General features: G+C 42.2%; 1 protein-coding gene and 1 long non-coding RNA gene across 2 annotated transcripts; both read left to right on the plus strand.

Moving 5' to 3' along the window:
* The first annotated feature begins 196 nt into the window (after window positions 1-196).
* Window positions 197-17,814, plus strand: LOC138964511 (trypsin-like). Its single transcript, XM_070336489.1, has 6 exons — window positions 197-919; window positions 2,872-2,963; window positions 5,683-5,771; window positions 13,069-13,367; window positions 16,664-16,797; window positions 17,507-17,814. The coding sequence occupies exons 1-6, from the start codon at window positions 817-819 to the stop codon at window positions 17,699-17,701; spliced, it is 912 nt and encodes a 303-aa protein (XP_070192590.1). The 5' UTR covers window positions 197-816; the 3' UTR covers window positions 17,702-17,814.
* Window positions 17,815-17,874: 60 nt separating this feature from the next.
* LOC138964512 (uncharacterized) lies at window positions 17,875-19,801 on the plus strand. Its single transcript, XR_011455128.1, has 2 exons — window positions 17,875-19,161; window positions 19,209-19,801. It is a non-coding gene; the product is annotated as an uncharacterized lncRNA (long non-coding RNA).
* Window positions 19,802-20,110: the final 309 nt, after the last annotated feature.

Here is a 20,110-nt window from a genome sequence, read left to right on the forward strand (position 1 = left end):
ATCCGTCTGCTTGGACCCAATCATACTAAACATTTGCTGTTGTGAATTGGATTTTTTTTGATGAATTAATTTCTTAAATTAATCACGAAATTTACTATTAAATTACATTTCCGTTGTGTTCATGTAGCACCCAGGCTGATCATTTTCGGTATGTAACCAATTGGAGTGATGGACTTACCCCATGTTAAAGCCTGGGCAGTCCCGCAGTGGGGCACTGCGGTTATGAAATTAAAAGCCCCTCCTGTTTTTGGAACCGCAGGAGCTTTCTAGTTTGCTGTTAGGTAGATTTTTGGTTCCTCTTTCCTGTCATGCTCTCTTTTTCTTCATGAATTCTTTTCTTTTTTCTGCCTTCTTGCTCATTCACCTGTATTTTTTCCAAAAATCTCTTCTCTTGCCGCTTGTCTCGCGATTCATGTATAGTTTAATCTGTTAGTGTTCTGATGTAAGTCCAGCAGTAGATAGGTTAAGCCTATTTTAACATACTGGAAACTGGTAATCTTCCAGTAGGTATTAATTTAGTTTTACTAAAGCCTGCTGGGACACAAGTAATGGGTTAGTGCATTTGTAAACAGGAATCGCTTGACAAGTGGCCCCCTTCATCCCCCCCTTCCTCGTCCTGATATGGCTCTGCGTAGTCGGCTGGACGTTAAGCAACAAATAAACAAACAAACAAAAGCCTGGGCAGATCTGAAATGGTGAGCCGTGCTGTCGGTTTACACGGGACGGAATGTGCCTTTGAATTCGTAATCGCTTTACCTTCTTCAACGTGGAAAGATAACTAGGCTGCCCTGGGATGTTGAACAGTGAAAGAGAAGTATGGCCGCCTGTGTGGGATTGAAAACGAGCATCTTTCGCTTACACTCACTTTTCTTGGGAATTGTTTGCATTGCCTGCTCGGTGGCGGGCAGTATTCATGCAGGTGAGTTGATCATTGATGTATTTATATATTTTCTCTTTCAGGGCTCCCCACAGACGCTCCACACAGAGGGTCTGGGACCCCAAAACTTTAATGTGCAGGGGGTCATTGGACCTTTCGAGTGTCCGAAAACCAGGAGGATCATATTTTTGCCTTTGGACACCACATTCCTCACCGACACATGATCTTTGGAGCGCTCATATTAATCAGGGACCTAATATAGGTCTATGTATTAATGTAATGTAGACTTTTGGAAGTTCTCTGAGGCCTTCACCAAACATTACGGTCATCTCGGTGTGATTAAAACTCTGTATATTTGCGTCGCTTCAGATCTGGCAAAACATTTTCTGAAAACAGTCCCGACAGTACGCATAATAACCACAACAACAAAACATTACTCTTAATTGTTCGTTCGTAAAACATCAAAGATTCATGGAGGCAGTGTTTGCACGTGTGCGTAGCCGTAGAGCTTTGGTGAATTTCCATACTTGTTGATAAAGTACAACTTCAACAACAACAACACAAAATTCTCCTGGGCGGTCAACAGAACAGTGAGTCCACCTCCCCTCCCCCCCCCCCCCCCACCTCCCATTTCCCCTTCTAAGACCACCAGTGGGTTTGTTTGTTTTTTCCGATAACACCGTTGTAGACTCAAGTTTTCCTCCTCCGAAAGCGGCGTATGGCTGCCTAAATGGCGGGGTAAAAACGGCCATACACGTAAAAGCCGTGGGAGTTTCAGCCCATGAACGAACAAACAAACAAACTCAAGTTTTCCATATTTTTTTGGAGTAACCTCTGTAAATGTTTACTCCATTTTCAGACTACCTCCCATTTAAGGCCTGATTTTTTTATTAGATTGTTGGAGGTCTTTAAAGGGGGGGGAGGGGGGGGGTTCACTGTTCTTTTCCCTTTGAATTTGGACGAGTCAACTGTCTGACTGCTGGCTGTAGAAACTAGAACTTTTCTACTGTAATCGATGTTCGTTTTAGCCATACTTGACTTTCCCCTGGTAAGTAGCCGTGTTATCTTTATTGAACAGTGCCCCAGACAGTAAGCTTAATATTGAGATGAATTTCTTGTTTTATCCCGTGTTCTCTTCTGTCTCTTCTCTTGTTCTTCTTCCCGCTCTCTCCCCCCTCCCTGCAGTAAACAGATGATTTTGTTGTTGAAGGTTTATCTTGTGTTTCTCTCTCTCTCTCTCTCTCTCTCTTTCTCTCTGTCTCTCTCTCAGTCTCTCTCTCTCAGTCTCTCTCTCTCTCAGTCTCTCTCTGTCTCTTTCAGTCTCTCTCTCAGTCTCTCTCTCTCTCTCCCCCCCCCCCCCCGGCCTCTCTCTCTCCCTCTCTATCTGTCTCTCTCCGTCTTCGTCTTCTTCTGCTCACCCCCCCCCCTCCTCCCCTTCCTCTCACCTTCAATACCCCTCTCCACTGTGGGAAAATACCAAACTAGCCTGAGCGTACAGGCGTACATGAAAGCTTCAGTGTCCGTGTATTGAATGTCCAATAAACGTGATGTCTGGGTTACTTTGATTCTTTGGCCCTCAAAGTTTGGCCTCTTCACTATAGATTTTTGCTTCAAACCCCGCATTAAACATGGCGTATGGCCGTTTGGAAACACGTATGAATGAAAGAGCAGAGGGTGTGACATTTTTTTATTAAACTTATTTATTATTCTCTTATAAATTGACTTTCTTGTTTGAATTTTTGAAACTGTCGGCAAGGTTCATTATGCTTCAATGTAAAATATGAATTGACATAGACTCATGGCAATCATTTGAATATTCCCCGGCGTTAACAAAATGAGACGTCATCGTCAGATGTATTTATCCTTTTTTAAATTTCATTGAACATGTATATACCTTAACGATTTGAAACAATGTTTTGTGGGGAATATCCCTTCAAAAGTTCAAGCTTGGAAAATATCTTTTGTTCACTGGTACTTTTGCTGTACACTTCAAGATTCCTCCGCTAGCGACGATGGCAGCATCACTTCCGGGACACGTTCCAAAAGGGACACCACCCAAGCAGACGACTACAACTTTCCATGGATGGTAATTTTCTTTCTTTACTTTCTTTATTTGGTGTTTAACGTCGTTTTCAACCGTTCAAGGTTATATTGCGACGGAGGATGGTAAGTCGTGCCGTTAGAATGTCTTTACCGCAAGCACTTAGTATTACGCGAGGAAGACAGACGGAAACTGATGAGAAGCAAGTCACAATGATGCACGCTGTCCGAAGTGTTGGGAAATTCCTGCTACGACCAAACCCATCATTGTAAAAGTCAGAAGTAAAACGGATGTTATGGTCAAGATGCTCAATCCGAGTTTAGCGGCCTGCACAGCTGAGGCCGCCCAACCTTCACAGTAGAACCTCCCTTGTAACTTGGTTCAGACCTAAAACAATATCCAAGAAAATGAGGTCCTAAAAAGTTAATAGTCTTGAAATTGAGGTACAGGGGGTTACGAACAAACAAATCTGAAAAAGCAAGGCCTTTAATGGGGAGGGGGGGGGGAGGTCTTAATGTTTTTTAAGTCCGCTGTATGAAAGCACATTCCTGAAAATTAAAGGCACAATCCTTCCCGTGAAAAGGGTTCTGCCTAGACTGTTACATGGGACAAGATCACCCTTCCACTTAATACACAGACCAACAATTACAACATCTAGGCACAGTGACAGTTTCAGAAAGCAATTCATTTTTTTAAATTCCTCTCTGCAGAGAACGCTGACAGGATGTTGATGCTTGCTATTGTATGCAAATGGAGGGATAACCTTGTCTCTTTCAAACCTGTCTGATATGGTGAGTCGAATTAAACGTGGAGTACTATGCCTTTAACTGACTTTGGGGAGATCTTATAAGGCGAGGGGTTCCGTTATACTAAAGTACATTAAACCCCAACCCCCTTCCCCACACCCCGTTTAAGACCTTCAAAAATCTTAGACAATCAGGTCTTTATAAAATGGTGGTATATACAGAGGTCTTGAACAAAAAATCAGAAAAATCAAGGTCTTAACGGGAGGAAGTCTTAAATCGTGGAGTCTTACTTAATAAGGGGGTTCCACTGTACACTCCTGTACGTTAACTGTGGAGGTGTGACCCGTGCCTCAAGGGCTGCGGGGTGGGAACTACAAAGCGGGATTGATGGATTCGGTCTGGAAACTGCCAGACAAAGCGCAGTGAGCTTCTGGGTCCCAAAAGAAATGTGTGGGTCTGTTCCGTGCTCGACCGGCTGGCCAGGGGGGACTACTTCCACCTCAGGAAGACCGCTTCACAACTTCCGCCCGCCAGTTCTTTACGCCCTAAACACAGTGCGATTTCCTGCGCTTTTCTTGTAGCTGGGCATCCGGTCAGAAGCCAGAGAAAGGCGCCGTCTGGTTCCTGTTACCCCCGGGAGGTGTTGTCAGACAAGTCATATTTCAAAGACCGATGCACTTTTTTTTTATGGGGGGCCCCTATCTCTTTCTCTCTCTCACTCTTTCCGAGTAACACAAACACACGCACTCATGTACGCACGCACGCACCCACGCACGCACGCACGCACGCTTGCTCGTTCGCATGCACGTACGCACGCACGCACTCACGCATGCACACATGCAAGCACGCATGCACACAAGCATGTACAAACCACACACACACACACACACACACACACACACACACACACACACACACACACACACACACAGTGTAATATTTCCTTCTATTGAATTTCCTTCAAAATGCGGAAGATGTACTGCTGCAAATTTCGTCTTCTGTTAGGTCTCAGCCCAATTGTTTTATAATTCTGCAATTAAAATTCAATTAACGAAACAAAACTGATCAGATGAACGCCCATTTTGTACCTACCTATAAATACTGAATGTTACCATGGGTCTTACGAAACAGAACTGATAAAACAAAATATAAAGTATAAGAGTTCAACGGCAAAATTCAAGAATCAAAAAACAAGAAAGGTAATTTGTTGGAACGTTTGTTATTGACAAAACAATACGTTACAATCACAACGGTCTTTTAAGTGCATAGACAAACAGTAAGTCACAAGAACTTAGCTTGGTTGAGTTTTCGGCCGCTTGCTGGTAACCGCAAGCGCGCGAATCAATTGAATTTTGGCAAAATTCAACTTTATGTTTTGAACGCACGGACGATCGACCGCCGTATTTCTTCTTCTTCCAGGTCTTTTTGTATGGCCGTTCAGTCAACTTCGCTAATGTTAACTTCATGTAGCTGAGAAAGAAACATGTCTGACTGACGTTTACATGTTTATATAAAAGTGAAGTGCCAAAGCCTAGTACAGGTATGTATAGCTAGGTACAAAATGCGCGTAAAGTGGAGTTTATTACTGCAATTGATATTTTGCCTATTTTTCAATGAATTCATTTTCAACGTATGATGATGTTGCTGCTTCATGTCCTGCAGACCTTTTCAGGACTAGATAACTGGAATACGATGTAATCAAAACATATTCAAAGAAAATCTTTTAACCATGCTATGCTAACTTAATATTTCTGTCCCCAGAACTAGTGTCTATTTGGGACATGACGTGGTTATACGCTAGGAACCATAACAGGTGTGTTGATAGTAAAAATGACAGGTATCTTGACAAAAGCGACAGGTGTGTTGACAAAAACGATAGGCACGTGTGTCGACAGAAATGACAAGTGTGTTTCCTGTTGACAATAGTGGCAGAAATGTTGAAAAAATAGTCAATTGTTGCCAACGACGACAGGAGCACGTGTTGACAAGAATGACAGGTGTATTGATGATGACGGCAGGTAAAAGTGCGATCGCTGGGAGCCCTACGCTGTAGCGGTGTGCTGATAGACACGGCCTGGGTCCTGACCGCTGCCAGCTGTTTTGATGGGTGAGTCATTACATGTACAGTGTAACCCCCTTTTAAGACCCCTCAATTTAAGACTGACTCGACGGGCGCTGTGGCGTGGTGGTAAGACGTCGGCCTCCAAAGCGGAAGGTCGAGGGTTCGAATCCCGGCCGCGGCCGCCTGGTGGGTTAAGTGTGGAGATTTTTCCGATCTCCCAGGTCAACTTATGTGCAGACCTGCTAGTGGCTTATCCCCCTTCGTGTGTACACGTAAACACAAGACCAAGTGCGCACGGAAAAGATCCTTTAATCCATGTCAGTGTTCGGTGGGTTATAGAAACACGAAAATACCCAGCATGCTTCCTCCGAAAGCGGCGTATGGCTGCCTAAATGGCGGGGTAAAAACGGTCATACACGTAAAATTCCACTCGTGCAAAAACACGAGTGTACGTGGGAGTTTCAGCCCACGAACGCAGAAGAAGAAGAAGAAGAAGACTGACTCTCTCTCTTTTAAAGGCATACTAACGCACTCCCGTGTTTACAAAGTGTAGTTTGCCCACAATCGATGTCAAACGCACCATAAGACCATATAATTACGATACGTCACCATGCGCGGACCATAATACATGCATTACAGCTTGTTCTAGCCTCTGAAAAAGTGAGGATGTCAACAAAGCCGCGGTGTTCTCTCCCTTGCATCAACGTTACATGTGTTGCCAAATCTATAAATAGGACGATCCAGATCAAAATGAAAATTCAAATATCTCAACATTTAAGGGGTCCTAGACCACAATATTTTGCAGGGAACTTAATTTAGTCTGTCTCCAGCTGTTGGTAAAGCAATTAGCGTGTATAGTCATCGAGTACATATGGCTTTAAGACCCTGTTTTCTCAGACTTTCTAGTCATAGCCTCTGTAAATGTACTCCCATATTAAATCTCCCAGACCGGCACGGTTGGCCTAGTGGTAAGGCGTCCGCCCCGTGATCGGGAGGTCGTGGGTTCGAACCCCGGCCGGGTCATACCTAAGACTTTCAAATTGGCAATCTAGTGGCTCAGGCGTCCGCCCCGTGATCGGGAGGTCGTGGGTTCGAACCCCGGCCGGGTCATACCTAAGACTTTCAAATTGGCAATCTAGTGGCTGCTCCGCCTGGCGTCTGGCATTATGGGGTTAGTGCTAGGACTGGTTGGTCCGGTGTCAGAATAATGTGACTGGGTGAGACATGAAGCCTGTGCTGCGACTTCTGGCTTGTGTGTGGCGCACGTTATATGTCAAAGCAGCACCGCCCTGATATGGCCCTTCGTGGTCGGCTGGGCGTTAAGCAAACAAACAAACAAACAAACAAAAATTAAATCTCCCTCCTTTTTACATTTTTTAACATAGAGGGGGGAATCGAGACGAGGGTCGTGGTGTATGTATGTGTGTGTGTGTGTGTGTGTGTGTGTGTGTGTGTGTGTGTGTGTGCGTGTGTGTATGTGGTGGTGGGATAGCTCGACTCCCCCGCGAAATTTAGCGCTTTACTTGGACTCATAATTTTGGACGTCCAAATAAAACACGTCTTCAAAATCACTCCAAAATAATTATGGAGGCTTGAAATAATGTGTAAAACGTATAAATAATTGAATTTGCCTACATTTTCACAATTTAGCAAAATGTCGGGACATAACACACATTGTGTTACTATTTGTGTTTTGTGTTTGTCCGGATACAACCTGAGTAACAATCCCTGTTCACACACACTTTGTTTTCGCAGTTTAACATAATATGAGGTTGTTTTATTACTATGACATGAGCAAGTTGCTTTTTAACTATATTTTGAATTTAGAACAGCTAGATTTTAAATTAAAACTAATATTTTTGTTGTTTTTATGTTTGCTGACATATATTGGATTTTATGCTTTTGTATCAGTCAGGTTTTGTAAATCAAGCTCAGTTTTTAGAAAAAAAATCTTCTCTTAGAACTTTGATATTAAAAAAAAAGTAAATGTGGTAGTAGTGGTTTTTGTTGTTTATTTTGTCCTCCAAGGCTCCATATTCCTTCAAAATACATGTATTATCATTCTGCTACTATGTTGTGCTGGTTTTGTGTCTAACTTACACCAAAAAATGTAAGTAACCTGTACTTTTTTTTTAAAACACTTTTGCCTTTAAATCATACCCTAGCCTGTGTATGCTACAGTGGAACCCCTGTCTCAAGACTTTATTTTAAAACATAAGGTCATAACATTTATCATATATTCGGGATCAGCTCGTTACTCCCCCGGCTCTTTCTTTCTTTCTTTATTTGGTGTTTAACGTCGTTTTCAACCAAGAAGGTTATATCGCGACGGGGAAAGGGAGATCAAACACCTCAGAGCTGGAACATTTCGTTTTTGCCGCATAACATGAAGATTTCACCACTTTGATGCATCCACTTATAGGAAGTGTTAAATATATGCTATTCTATCATCAGGAGTACATATTTCATCTATACGGGCCTTATATTGTCCGTTTTGCGAATTGCGTCAGAGCTGGAACAAACCTAAGCTCCGCCCATTTTGCTATTGCTCAGAGCTGGCACATCGATTAAACTAGTTAATTAATTTTGAGAGAAATCTAGAAGCAATCTGAAAAATGTTTTGACGCCAAAATATTGCTTTTACATTGGCCCAGCACCCCATTAGGGTTTGGGTGTTCTGTGTTAGTCTGTATCGAGCATAACCCCGAACATGCGCACAAATCTCCACTTTTTGACATAAATGATCAATTATTGCGATATATATATATATATATATTCATTGTAGCATCTACACTACTCACAAAAAGTTAAGGATCACTATGAGAAAACAGGTGGTCAATAAAATCAGTTCGCTACTGTTATTTATTTCTTAGTCAAACCAAATTGTTATGAATTCTTGTTCAGCTGTAAGTGGGCGATGTTGTTTTAGTGGGAAAATTGCACGGAATTCTGTACTACTGAGTTTGGTAGCAAATGAAAAAGCGGAAACTTGAGAAAACGGACCTTGTTTTGGACCGTTCAGCCCGAACACATTGCACAAGCCACATGGAAAAACCATTATGCACGTGCAAGCACTGCTGTTTATGTGTGAGATGCTGTCACTTGCTTGGCTTTTTGAGAAGACATACCACCAGTATTAGGCATTATCTGACAAAGCCTCCCCGACGAAAATTGAACGAGTTTGAGAGGGGACGAGCTGTTGCATGGTTCCAAGATGGTGTCCCCAAGCGAAAAGTGGCCAGGCGACTTCACGTGTCCATCTCGGTCATTGTCAGACTGGTTCAACGTTTCCCAGCCACTGGGAGGGTCCAGGAAAGACGCAGACCTGGGCGACCAAAGAAGACAACTCCACGTGAAGATCGTCTCATTGAACGACTAGCCTTGCAAACAAGAACAGCCTCTTCCAGCATTATTCGAAGGCAGCTGAGGGTGGCTACTAACACCAACATCAGCCAGCAGACCATACGGAATCGCCTTCATGGGTTTAGCCTCCGTTCTCGTCGCCCGGCTGTACGGCCACGCTTAACTCCAGCCCATAGGGCAGCACGCCGCGCCTTCTGCAGACGTCACGTGAGGTGGACACGTCAGCAAGGTCCCAGGTCCTGTTCAGTGATGAATCACGCTTCACCCTGAACCACAACGACGACCGATTGAAGGTCTGGAGGCGCCAAGGGGAACGCTACATTGACGTCACTGTCCAAGAAAAGGTGGCCTTTGGTGGAGGTTCTGTAATGGTCTGTGGGGCCTTCAGCCTTCACCACAGAACACCCTTGTTTCATGTACAGGGTAACCTGACTGGCCTCCGATACCGGGATGAGATCCTTCGACCGCTGGCTGTGCCTACACTGCAGCAGATGGGACCGCAGGCTGTCTACCAGGATGACAACGCTCGCCCCACAGGGCAAGGGTGGTCAACGACTTCCTGCAGCAGTCTGGAGTCAACAGAATGGAGTGGCCACCATGCAGTCCCGACCTCAACCCGATTGAGAACCTCTGGGATGAGTTGGATCGCAAAGTGAGGAGCAACCACCCCCCTCCCAGGGATGTTCAGCACCTCTACCAGGAGCTACAGGCTGAGTGGCAGGCGCTTCCACAGAGGATCTTCACGACCCTGGTCAACTCTATGAGGACTCGCTGCGTCGAGTGCCAGAACAGCCAGGGCGGTTACACGCATTACTGAACTTTTGGGAGCATCTGAATGTCATGTCTTGTGATTTCAACGACTTTGTGAAATTAAATTTCGATACGTACACACTTTGATAAAATGTACAGACCACACGATTGCTCGAAATTGAAGGAAATGTTGTATCGTTATTGCTAAAGCATTGAATTAAACGTTTGCCAAATACCAACGCATTGGCTTTCTTATTTGGAAAGTTATGAATTTGTGTGCAAGTGATCCTTAACTTTTTGTGAGTAGCTTAGTTGCCTACATTTGGTAATACCCAAAGCATTTGTGAACGTTTCAAACCAAAAAGTATAGTGGGACTCTGTTTTAGACACCTACAGTCTTTTCATGCTAAAAAAAACAAAAAACAAAAACCTTCCCCTTCTCTACCTCCCCGGTTTTGTAAAGAAAATCTGGCCTGAAGTCTTTTCATGCGCAAAAGAACAAAAACAAAAAAATTCTAAGCTTTCTGTCTGTTGCGGTTTGAATTTGAATAACGACATCCAATAAAGTCTAGCAATTACGTAATTCCTTTCTAAGCTCTCTGTCTGTGACGGATACATTTGAATAACGACATCCAATAAAGTCTACCAACAGCTGCGAAAACTTTTAAGAAACTTGAAACTCATCAAAAGGAATGAGTTGCACCTTGGGTCATTTCGGTCCTGAATTTCCCGACCTGAGCCAGGCAAAGCAGGAAAACAATACAACGTAATTCCTTTCTAAGCTTTCTGTCTCTGACGGATTGCATTTGAATAACGACATCCAATAATGTCTACCAATTACGTTATTCCTTTTTAAGCTCTCTGTCTCTGACGGATACATATGAATAACGACATCCAATAAAGTCTACCAACAGCTGCGAAAACTTTTATAAGAAACTTGAAACTCATCAAAAGGAATGAGTTGCACCTTGGGTCATTTTGGTCCTGAATTTCCCGACCTGAGCCAGGCAAAGCAGGAAAACAATACAACGTAATTCCTTTCTAAGCTTTCTGTCTCTGACGGATTGCATTTGAATAACGACATCCAATAAAGGCTACCAACAATCAGCTGCGGAGACATTTGTCTCAAAAAAATACGCCGAGAGGCGTTAAAGTTCCCCTTGGTTTGTCCCTGTCAAAAAAAATAATTTGGGATTACTGGTAGCTTTTTTGTACTACCACGCATATGTAACGCCATTTTCATAAAGTTGATAGTATTTACAGCTTTCCGGTCATATGTCCGGCTATCACTCACTTTTAGGTGGCAGATGTCCAGATATAACACGTGTTTCAGAATCTCTATTTTTGGGTGTGTAACTTTCAATAATGAGTGGGTTTTTTTTTTAAATCTCAAAAAGTATTCTTAAAGTCTAACACATGTTTACACTCGCACTCCGTGTCTGTAGCTTTAGAAATAAACAAGTCCAGATATAACACATATTTCTTTGCGGCAAATGTCCAGATATCCCCCCCTCAGACACGTATGTGTGTGTGCACGTGTCTGTGTGTCTGTGTGTGTGTGTAGAGCGATTCAGACTAAACTACTGGGCCGATCTTTATGAAATTTGACATGAGAGTTCCTGGGTATGATATCCCCGAACGTTTTTTTCATTTTTTCGATAAATACCTTTGATGACGTCATATCCGGCTTTTTGTAAAAGTTGAGGCGGCACTGTCACACCCTCATTTTTCAATTAAATTGATTGAAATTTTGGCAAAGCAATCTTCGACGAAGGCCGGGGTTTGGTATTGCATTTCAGCTTGGTGGCTTAAAAACTAATGAGTGAGTTTGGTCATTAAAAATCGGAAACTTCTAATTAAAATTATTTTTTTATTAAACGATCCAAAAACAATTTCATCTTATTCTTCGTCATTTTCTGATTAAAAAAACATATACATATGTTATATTTGGATTAAAAACAAGCTCTGAAAATTAAAAATATAAAAATTATGATCAAAATTAAATTTCCGAAATCGTTTTAAAAACTATTTCATCTTATTCCTTGTCGGTTCCTGATTCCAAAAACATATAGATATGATATGTTTGGATTAAAAACACGCTCAGAAAGTTAAAACGAAGAGAGGTACAGTAAAGCACAGCGCAATCGCTACCGCGCCAAACAGGCTCGTCACTTTCACTGCCTTTTGCACTAGCGGCGGACTACGTTCAGTTTCATTCTGTGAGTTCCACAGCTTGACTAAATGTAGTAATTTCGCCTTACGCGACTTGTTAAGACCTGATTTTGTCCGATTTGTTGAGGTCTTAAAAGAGGAGTTCCAGTGTACATGTACTACTAAACCCAAGGCACAGTCCTTCCCGCAAAATAACCCAGTCAGGCTCACCATCTCATATCTGCCCAGTGGACTTTTACATAGGATAAGACTATCCCTCTACTTGGACATCTGGACTGCCTCACGTGCAGAGTTGGAATTTGTTATGAATTAATTTGACAAATTATAGTGTCCTTTGAGAAACGAATTCATCAAAACAATTCCCACTCTTCAAAGAAAGCACCCAGGTAGTTTTCTTTTGACATAAATTATGTCCAAGGGGAGGGATAGTCCTTACCCCGTGTAAAAGTATGGTCAGATCTGAGATGATCAGTCGAATCTTGTTCACAGTAAGGACTAAGTTTTCAAGTAGGCATGTTCTAGCAGTCCCCTTCCTTCTCAGAGCAAGTTTTCAATATATATAAATGTGACCCTCCACCACGGAATGAGTCGCATGTCACCTTTGCATGATTTTTATATTTTTACATTTTCCTAAAGAGTTTTTTATGCTCTATCCAGTGGTGAAAAGAGCAAAAACTGTTTGAGTTATAAGCCTGTAACTAAGGTGACCCTCACACTGTTACCAGACACTTCCCGGACTTATATTAAGCCTAGCGCAGAACCGCGCGAGGTGACATGCGACTCATTTCGTGGTGGAGGGTCACAAATGATGTTGAGTGTCAGCCTTGAAATTCAAAGCTGTACAGACAGATCAGTGTGTGCTGAATGTGTCTACTGACGTTATCTTCATTCATTGAATGCGTAACTTTGAAATTTTGTTGACAGCCCTCTTTGTTTATTTGTTTGTTTTAAAAAAGTTATAATTACGCCTTTCTTGCCTCAAAACAGCATTGACTGCGAAACCAAGCCATTGCTAGGATATAAATGTTATATTATTTTCCTTGTTTGGTTCAAAAAGAAACTGGCAACAACAAAACTACAACGTTGACCTACTTTCCGCCACCAACAACAACGACAGCAACGGCATCACTACCAGCGCAGGCACCGACAACAACCAGCAGCACGACCTGTCCGTACACCTGGCATCTTTCTACATTCATGGTCGGTACAATGTGGGACAGTCACGACATAATGTGGCATTGCTTTTGCTGTTCGACAACGTGACGTCACCTTACATCCCTGCTGACGTCATTTCGGCCTCTGATGACGTCAGCAACGACGAATGTCTGTCTGTGGGCTGGAATCTTAACGGAGAAGGTGTGGGAGTAAATGAGACACATTGGAACCCTCCTTTGAAGACCCGTCTACCCGATTTACGACTTCACCCTTCTAAGAACATCAATCCATTAATTGTCTTCATCACTTGATAACATGTTCATTTGTTCATAATGTCCGAAATTGCTGGCAGCATATCGTAAGTGGTCTACAAGGAGACAAGATACAAATACTGCTGAGTTTGTTCCACAAATTTGAAGTTACGAGATAATGAGTTCACACGAAAAAAAAAACAAAGGCAGTGAGTGTGGGAAATCACTTGGTTAGATTTGTAGGGGTTACAATTAAACGAGTTGAGAAACGATATATTTTTCAGCAACTTATTTTCTGATGAATTGTTTTACCCAGTATCAAAAATGACTTTAAACTTTCAAATAAAACAACGTACGTAGTCAAGGTAGGGAATCACTCTGGGTAATTTATTTTGGGTTAATCAGAAAAAAGAGAAATGACGACATTTATGAAGCACCTTTTATGATGATTCTTTTCCCAGTATCAAAGGTGACTACCATCCCCCATTGCGAGCTTTCAATCATTTTGTTAGCTTTTATGTTTTTTAAACATTCGATTTTCTAGCCGGGACTTTGAAAATAGCTTTTTTACAAGGTATTGCTGGCAGTTCTTGTCTGTTGATATGCCACCTGACGGGAGCTGTGGCGGGGTGGTAAGACGTCGGCCTCTTAATCGGAAGGTCATGGGTTCGAATCCCGGCCGCGGCCGACTGGCGGGTTAAGTGTGGAGATTTTTTCAATCTCCTAGGTCAACTTATGTGCACACCTGCTAGTGGCTTATTCCCCTTCGTGTGTACACGCAAGCACAAGACCAAGTGCGCACGGAAAAGATCCTGTAATCCATGTCAGAATTCGGTGGGTTATAGAAACACGAAAATACCCAGCATGCTTCCTCCGAAAGCGGCGTATGGTTGCCGAAATGGCGGGGTAAAAACGGTCATACACGTAAAATTCCACTCGTGCAAAAACACGAGTGTACGTGGGAGTTTCAGCCCACGAACGCAGAAGAAGAAGAAGAAGAAGATATGTCACCAGTGTTATGTTCTCCAAATAACAGGGATGTGTGATACATTATGTACCTGTTCAATATTTACATATAAACATACCTTCGCTCATAGGTAGCAGTGCCCCAATAAGGTAGTGCAGACAGTTCATGTCCGTTGAAATGCCATCAGTCTCAAGTTCTCGCAAGTGCGAGACAGGTATGATAAATAATTTCAATCGAACATAAAAAGATACCTTCGTTAATAGGTAACAGTGCCCCCTTAATGAATTGTGGACAGTTCTTTCCTATCGAAGTGCCCTCAGTCTCAAGTTCTCGCAAGTGCAAAACATGTATGATAATCATTTCAATCCAACATAGAAAGATATATTCGCTTATTGGTAACAGTGCCCCTTAAGGTATTGCGGACAGTTCGTGTCCGTCGAAATGCCATCTGTCTCATGTTCTCGCAAGTGCAAAACATGTATGATTAATTATTTCAATGCAAGATACCTTTGCTTATTGGTAGTCGAGCCCCCTTAAGGTGTTGTGGACTGTTGTTGCCTGAATTTGAAGTTCTCACAAATACAAAAAATTTATAATTAATTATTTCAATTCAACATGGAAAGATACCTTCGCTTATTGGTAGAAGAGCCCCCTTAAGGTATTGTGGACTGTTGTTGCCTGAATTTGAAGTTCTCACAAATACAAAAAATGTATGATTAATTATTTCAATTCAACATAAAAAGATACCTTCACTTAGTGCAGACAGTTCTTTTCTGTCAAAATACTATCAATCTGAAGTTCTTACAAGTGCAAAACATGTATGATTAATCATTTTAGTCCAGTGCTTGAGTACAGAATTCTTTTGTTTTTTTAAATTTGAATCTAACATAAAAAGATACCTTTGCTTATAGGTAGCAAAAACCCCTTAAGATATTGTGCACCGTTCTTTCCTGTGGAAATGCCATCAGTCGGGTGTTCTAAAAAGTGCGAAACATGTATGATTCATTATTCTACAATACTCTATGAGTAAAAATCAAAATCTGGCAATTTCATTGGTTTAGAAACATGAGAAAATGATGATTGCCCATGTTTTGTGAAGCATGGTGATTTTCACATGTTTTGTGGAGTGTATGAATATCATTTTCGTGTATGAACACAATGGTATCAATAATGGCTGTCTACCCTCGAACTTTATCATATTCATTATGCTGGTGACCCAAGGAGGTTTCGTCACTCCATAATCACAAGAGTTAGCAACTGTCAAAATGGAATCTGAAGGCAACTTCGAGTTGAGTCTCTCATCACTGAGTGACTCAGAATGGGAGAATGATGAAGACATCAAGCAATTTATAGCAGAAGAAGGAAGAAAACAAAACGAACATGCCACACTCCATGAAGCTGACAAAGGAGCCAGCGCACAAGTGCCAGTGGGCCACGCAGAGACAGAACACCAAATAGACGACAAATAGATACGTCATAATGGTCTCGATAAACAAACAGACATGCGCAAACACTTTTTTTTTTTTACTTGCTTCACTGAAACAGAAACAAAACAAATACCTGTAGCCGAGACCGGAAGAGTATTGTAGTGAATGAAAAGGCAAATCGACGTCACGTCCTGTTCGTTTGGCGACATGAATATTTTTGGAACGTGATCATGACCAACAAAGTTTAGAAATGAAAAACAAATACTTCAGTTCCTATTCTTAACAATAGTGTCAGTTCTCGCTGTGTAACATATTCAGGATAGCCTCAATGTCAATGAATCAGCTGCGCAGTGTGGAAAAAAGGTACGTGAGGTAAATAGTCGACGAAAGCAATGACATTTTTATGGAAAGGAACGTTTTTCCCAGTGTGTCATTCAGCAAGATCGAGTTCCACTGTTGGTGAGTAAAGTAGAATGGAAATAGCCACCGCCATTTGACATGTTTCGGTTGTAAGTAAACATTTTTCTCATGTTTTGTGATTGGAATGAAAACCTCATCGCTTCGCGATTCGGTTTCCATTCAATCACAAAACATGAGAAAAATGTTTACTTACAACCTCAACATGTCAAATGGCGGTGGCTATTGCCTAATTTCAACCCAAAGTAAAACACATACCTTCGTTTATAGGTAGCAGTGCCCTCTTAAATTATTGTATATAGTTCTTGCTTGTCGAAATGCCATCAGTCTTGTGTTCTGACAAGCGCACTCATTTATGATTAATCAGCACAGTGGTCCCCCTTGCCCATGCAATACGTGTCGGGTGCTGTAAGGACTCATTTTACATGCTGGCAGGTGAATCCTCGGTCCCCAGCGTACAGAAATGGAGGATTGTGAACAGCACGGTGTGTTCACAGCGTTACAATCTCGATGTTCACTCCGATCAAGTGTGTGCTCTCCCTGGAGAGGCCAACAAGGGAACCTGCAATGTGAGTAAAACCCATTGACCGATCCGACCTGTCAATCAAACTCGGAATTCTAACCAATCAGAAAAGTGCAAACGTGCAGCCCGTACCGCTCTGTCATTCTATTCTGACAAACTTTCAACCTGACAAACACACAGAATATGAAAATAGTGAGGCAGTGGAGTACGTCACCAACGACTATTGTTACCCAGTAGTCGTCTGTTCGTCTGTCTGTCCGTCTTTTTGTTTGGCAGGGTAGCTGGCTGATTGGCTGTTACTCCGTCCGTCTTTTTTGCTCTGTGTGTCTCTCAATTTGCCGTCTGAATCTTTCTTCCTTGACATACTTACATTTAATCCCATCATATGATATGCAACTTTTGTCTTTAAAGCTTACAATAAACACATTATTTCGAACTCGTTACACTGACCAGTGAGAATGTGAATTTCAACTTTCTTTTCCTTCCGCGACCGCTGAACGAGACCAATAAGGATAAGACTATGAGACATACGACGACGACGACGATGATGATGATGATGATGATGATGATGATGATGATGATGATGATGATGATGATGATGATGATGATGATGATGAAGAGGAGCAAGAGGAGGAGGAGGATGGTTGCGATGACGATGATGACAACGACGGTGACGATGATGGCGATAATTATGACAATGACGTAGAAGACAATACTTATGAATATAAAGACGATGAAATATTGATTTATGGCAGGGAGACATCGGTTCCCCAGTGATGTGCAAGGTTGATGACAGATGGAAGCTGACAGGAATCGTCTCGCACACCTGGCGATGCGCTGCTGACTCCCTCCAAGAACTACAACCCGCTCTCTTCCTCAGCGTCCAGCATTATCTCCCTTTTGTACAGAAGCGAGGCCACTTCAAGGACATTCCCACAATCCTTGGTTGAGGGGGTTCAATGTCGACTTTACTAGTCGGCACAGATAATATTATCAGGAGATTTATTTGTTTCCCTCTTGTTATGTCATGCAGAAAAACTGAGGGGGGTTAGTGTGTGTCTGTGACGAGAAGAAGGGAGGGGGCGGGAGGGGGGGGGGGGGGGTTGGGTGTGATTAGGGAATATAAATACCGGCAGATTTACAAAGATCATTCAATAATTCAGCAAGAAAATACTGGTCCTGGGAGTCGTTCTTTTAAAGAAAGAATGGATTCATCAACATGCTTTTGCCAACACCGAAATTGAACAATTAGGAGAAGCAGAAAATACATTCGTAAAATGGAGTCAAAAGAAAATGAACGCATAAACCCCACGTAAATCATCAAGCAAATGCAATAATACCATTTGATTTCGCTGGCAGAACCAACCCCGCGACAGGGCTTTCAGCAAAACAAATATCATTATCTCAATTTCTAGAAAAAAAAGTCAATGGATTTCATTCTGTCAGTGCGATGACAAACCAAAGTGAATAATGCTTCACAATTCTTATCTGCATGATCTAACTTACTGTCACTGTGATACCTGCCATGTGAGACCCCTCTGATAACAGTCCATCTTCCAATAAAGGACACCTTCTGTTGTTGCTTGGTCAACGATGTTCTCAAATAACTCAGTCTGGTTTGTAAAGGTTGTAAAAGAGTGAATCGTTTGCTTTTAGAGAGACAAATAATCCTCACGTGCTCCTTGTCCACGTGTTTCAGACACACCTCTCGATAGTGATTGACCCTTGAATAGTTTGTCTCACTAAATGCAAAACGGGCACGGTTGACCTAGTGGTAAGGCGTCCGCCCCGTGATCGGGAGGTCGTGGGTTCGAACCCCGGCCGGGTCATACCTAAGACTTTCAAATTGGCAATCTAGTGGCTGCTCCGCCTGGCGTCTGGCATTATGGGGTTAGTGCTAGGACTGGTTGGTCCGGTGTCAGAATAATGTGACTGGGTGAGACATGAAGCCTGTGCTGCGACTTCTGGCTTGTGTGTGGCGCACGTTATATGTCAAAGCAGCACCGCCCTGATATGGTCCTTCGTGGTCGGCTGGGCGTTAAGCAAACAAACAAACAAACAAAAAACTAAAAGCAAAGGTAATCGCTCTTTTACAACCAATACAAACCAAACAGAGTAATTTTCAGAATTCGTCTCTTATCTTTACTAAAACATACCTGTAACGAAAATCCATCTGCAATGTAAGGACTCTTTTGGCTGTGTTATATCTTCGTTTTGTTTCGTTTATTGACATTTCACGGCTCTTATAGTTCTATATTGATAATGATATGTCCTTTCACAACAGGTTCTCCTGTACGTTCAAAAGAATTCATTCTGGTTGTTTGATTATTTAATATTTCATCTCCACTGACGCTGATGGGGTCTATGTCGACCAAAAGAGTGGGATTCCCTGTAGGTGGAGTTCCTGTAGGTGGATTCAATGTATACAGGGAATACCACAGGGTGTAGTTCCTGTAGCGTTTTGCTGATATCGCTGAAAGTCACGTGATGCTTAGCGACATCGGTAGAATTTGATGTTTTTCGATCTTTTTTGATATTTCTTAGAAATTTGAGTGTGGTTTGCAAGTTTTATTGAAAAACTACACCCTGTGGAACTTCACCTACAGGGAATCCCACTCTTTTGGTCGACATAGACCCCATCAGTTCCACTGACCGCCATCGACTGAAGTAGCGCTGGCAAAGGAAACGGCCATCTAATCAGTGCATTGTTTGTTGGAGTTGACGTTTGCCATTGTCCCCTTTGAGAAGCACGTGGAAGCCGTGAATAGTTTACTTGGAAAGGTTTTAAATTACTAATGCTTGGCTTTGTTATCATGTCAGGATGTTGACTTTGTACGATTTTTAATTTGAATTATTACAAATGTGCTGTTTTTCATGAGACTTTTTACAAATATTTTGTCATTCGTCTTTTGTTAGACTGTTGCCGTCGTTTTAGTGTGTTTGTCAGACTGAGTGCTTTGGAAAAAATCGTGTAAGTAAATGGATCTTGTAAAGGTTTTATTTTAAAGTTGCATTCCCTCCAGAGTAAAAGATCAGTTACATAAATATCAGATCTATCTAGCCTTTTCATTGTCATGAATGTATGGCTCGTTCCACTTGGACATATACCAAAATCAATAAACTTAATGCTTTTGTCGCGGTAACCCATGTCAACCTTTGGAATCTGTTAGCAACAACAACAAATCACACTTCACATGAAGCATCCAGACTGTTGATTTTGAGTGTGTGTTCATGTGGAAGGATGGTCTTTCCCCAAGTAATAGCCTGTGGTGGTGTACATGATCCGTAATACGGGAAGGAAGGTAGCTTTAAGTGCATGTGAACTAAGTTGATAGTGCGATCATAATTGACAGAAATTC

The sequence above is a fragment of the Littorina saxatilis genome, linkage group LG4 (genome assembly GCF_037325665.1).
Source record: "Littorina saxatilis isolate snail1 linkage group LG4, US_GU_Lsax_2.0, whole genome shotgun sequence".
Classification (NCBI taxonomy): Eukaryota; Metazoa; Mollusca; class Gastropoda; order Littorinimorpha; family Littorinidae; genus Littorina; species Littorina saxatilis.

Excerpts from the sequence above, each read along its gene's own strand:
- LOC138964511 (XM_070336489.1), top strand. The coding sequence starts at position 817 with ATGGCCGCCTGTGTGGGATTGAAAACGAGCATCTTTCGCTTACACTCA. Across the intron at positions 2,964-5,682 it reads ACTACAACTTTCCATGGATG|GTAAAAGTGCGATCGCTGGG; the intron begins GTAATTTTCTTT and ends TGATGACGGCAG. Across the intron at positions 5,772-13,068 it reads GCTGCCAGCTGTTTTGATGG|AAACTGGCAACAACAAAACT; the intron begins GTGAGTCATTAC and ends TGGTTCAAAAAG.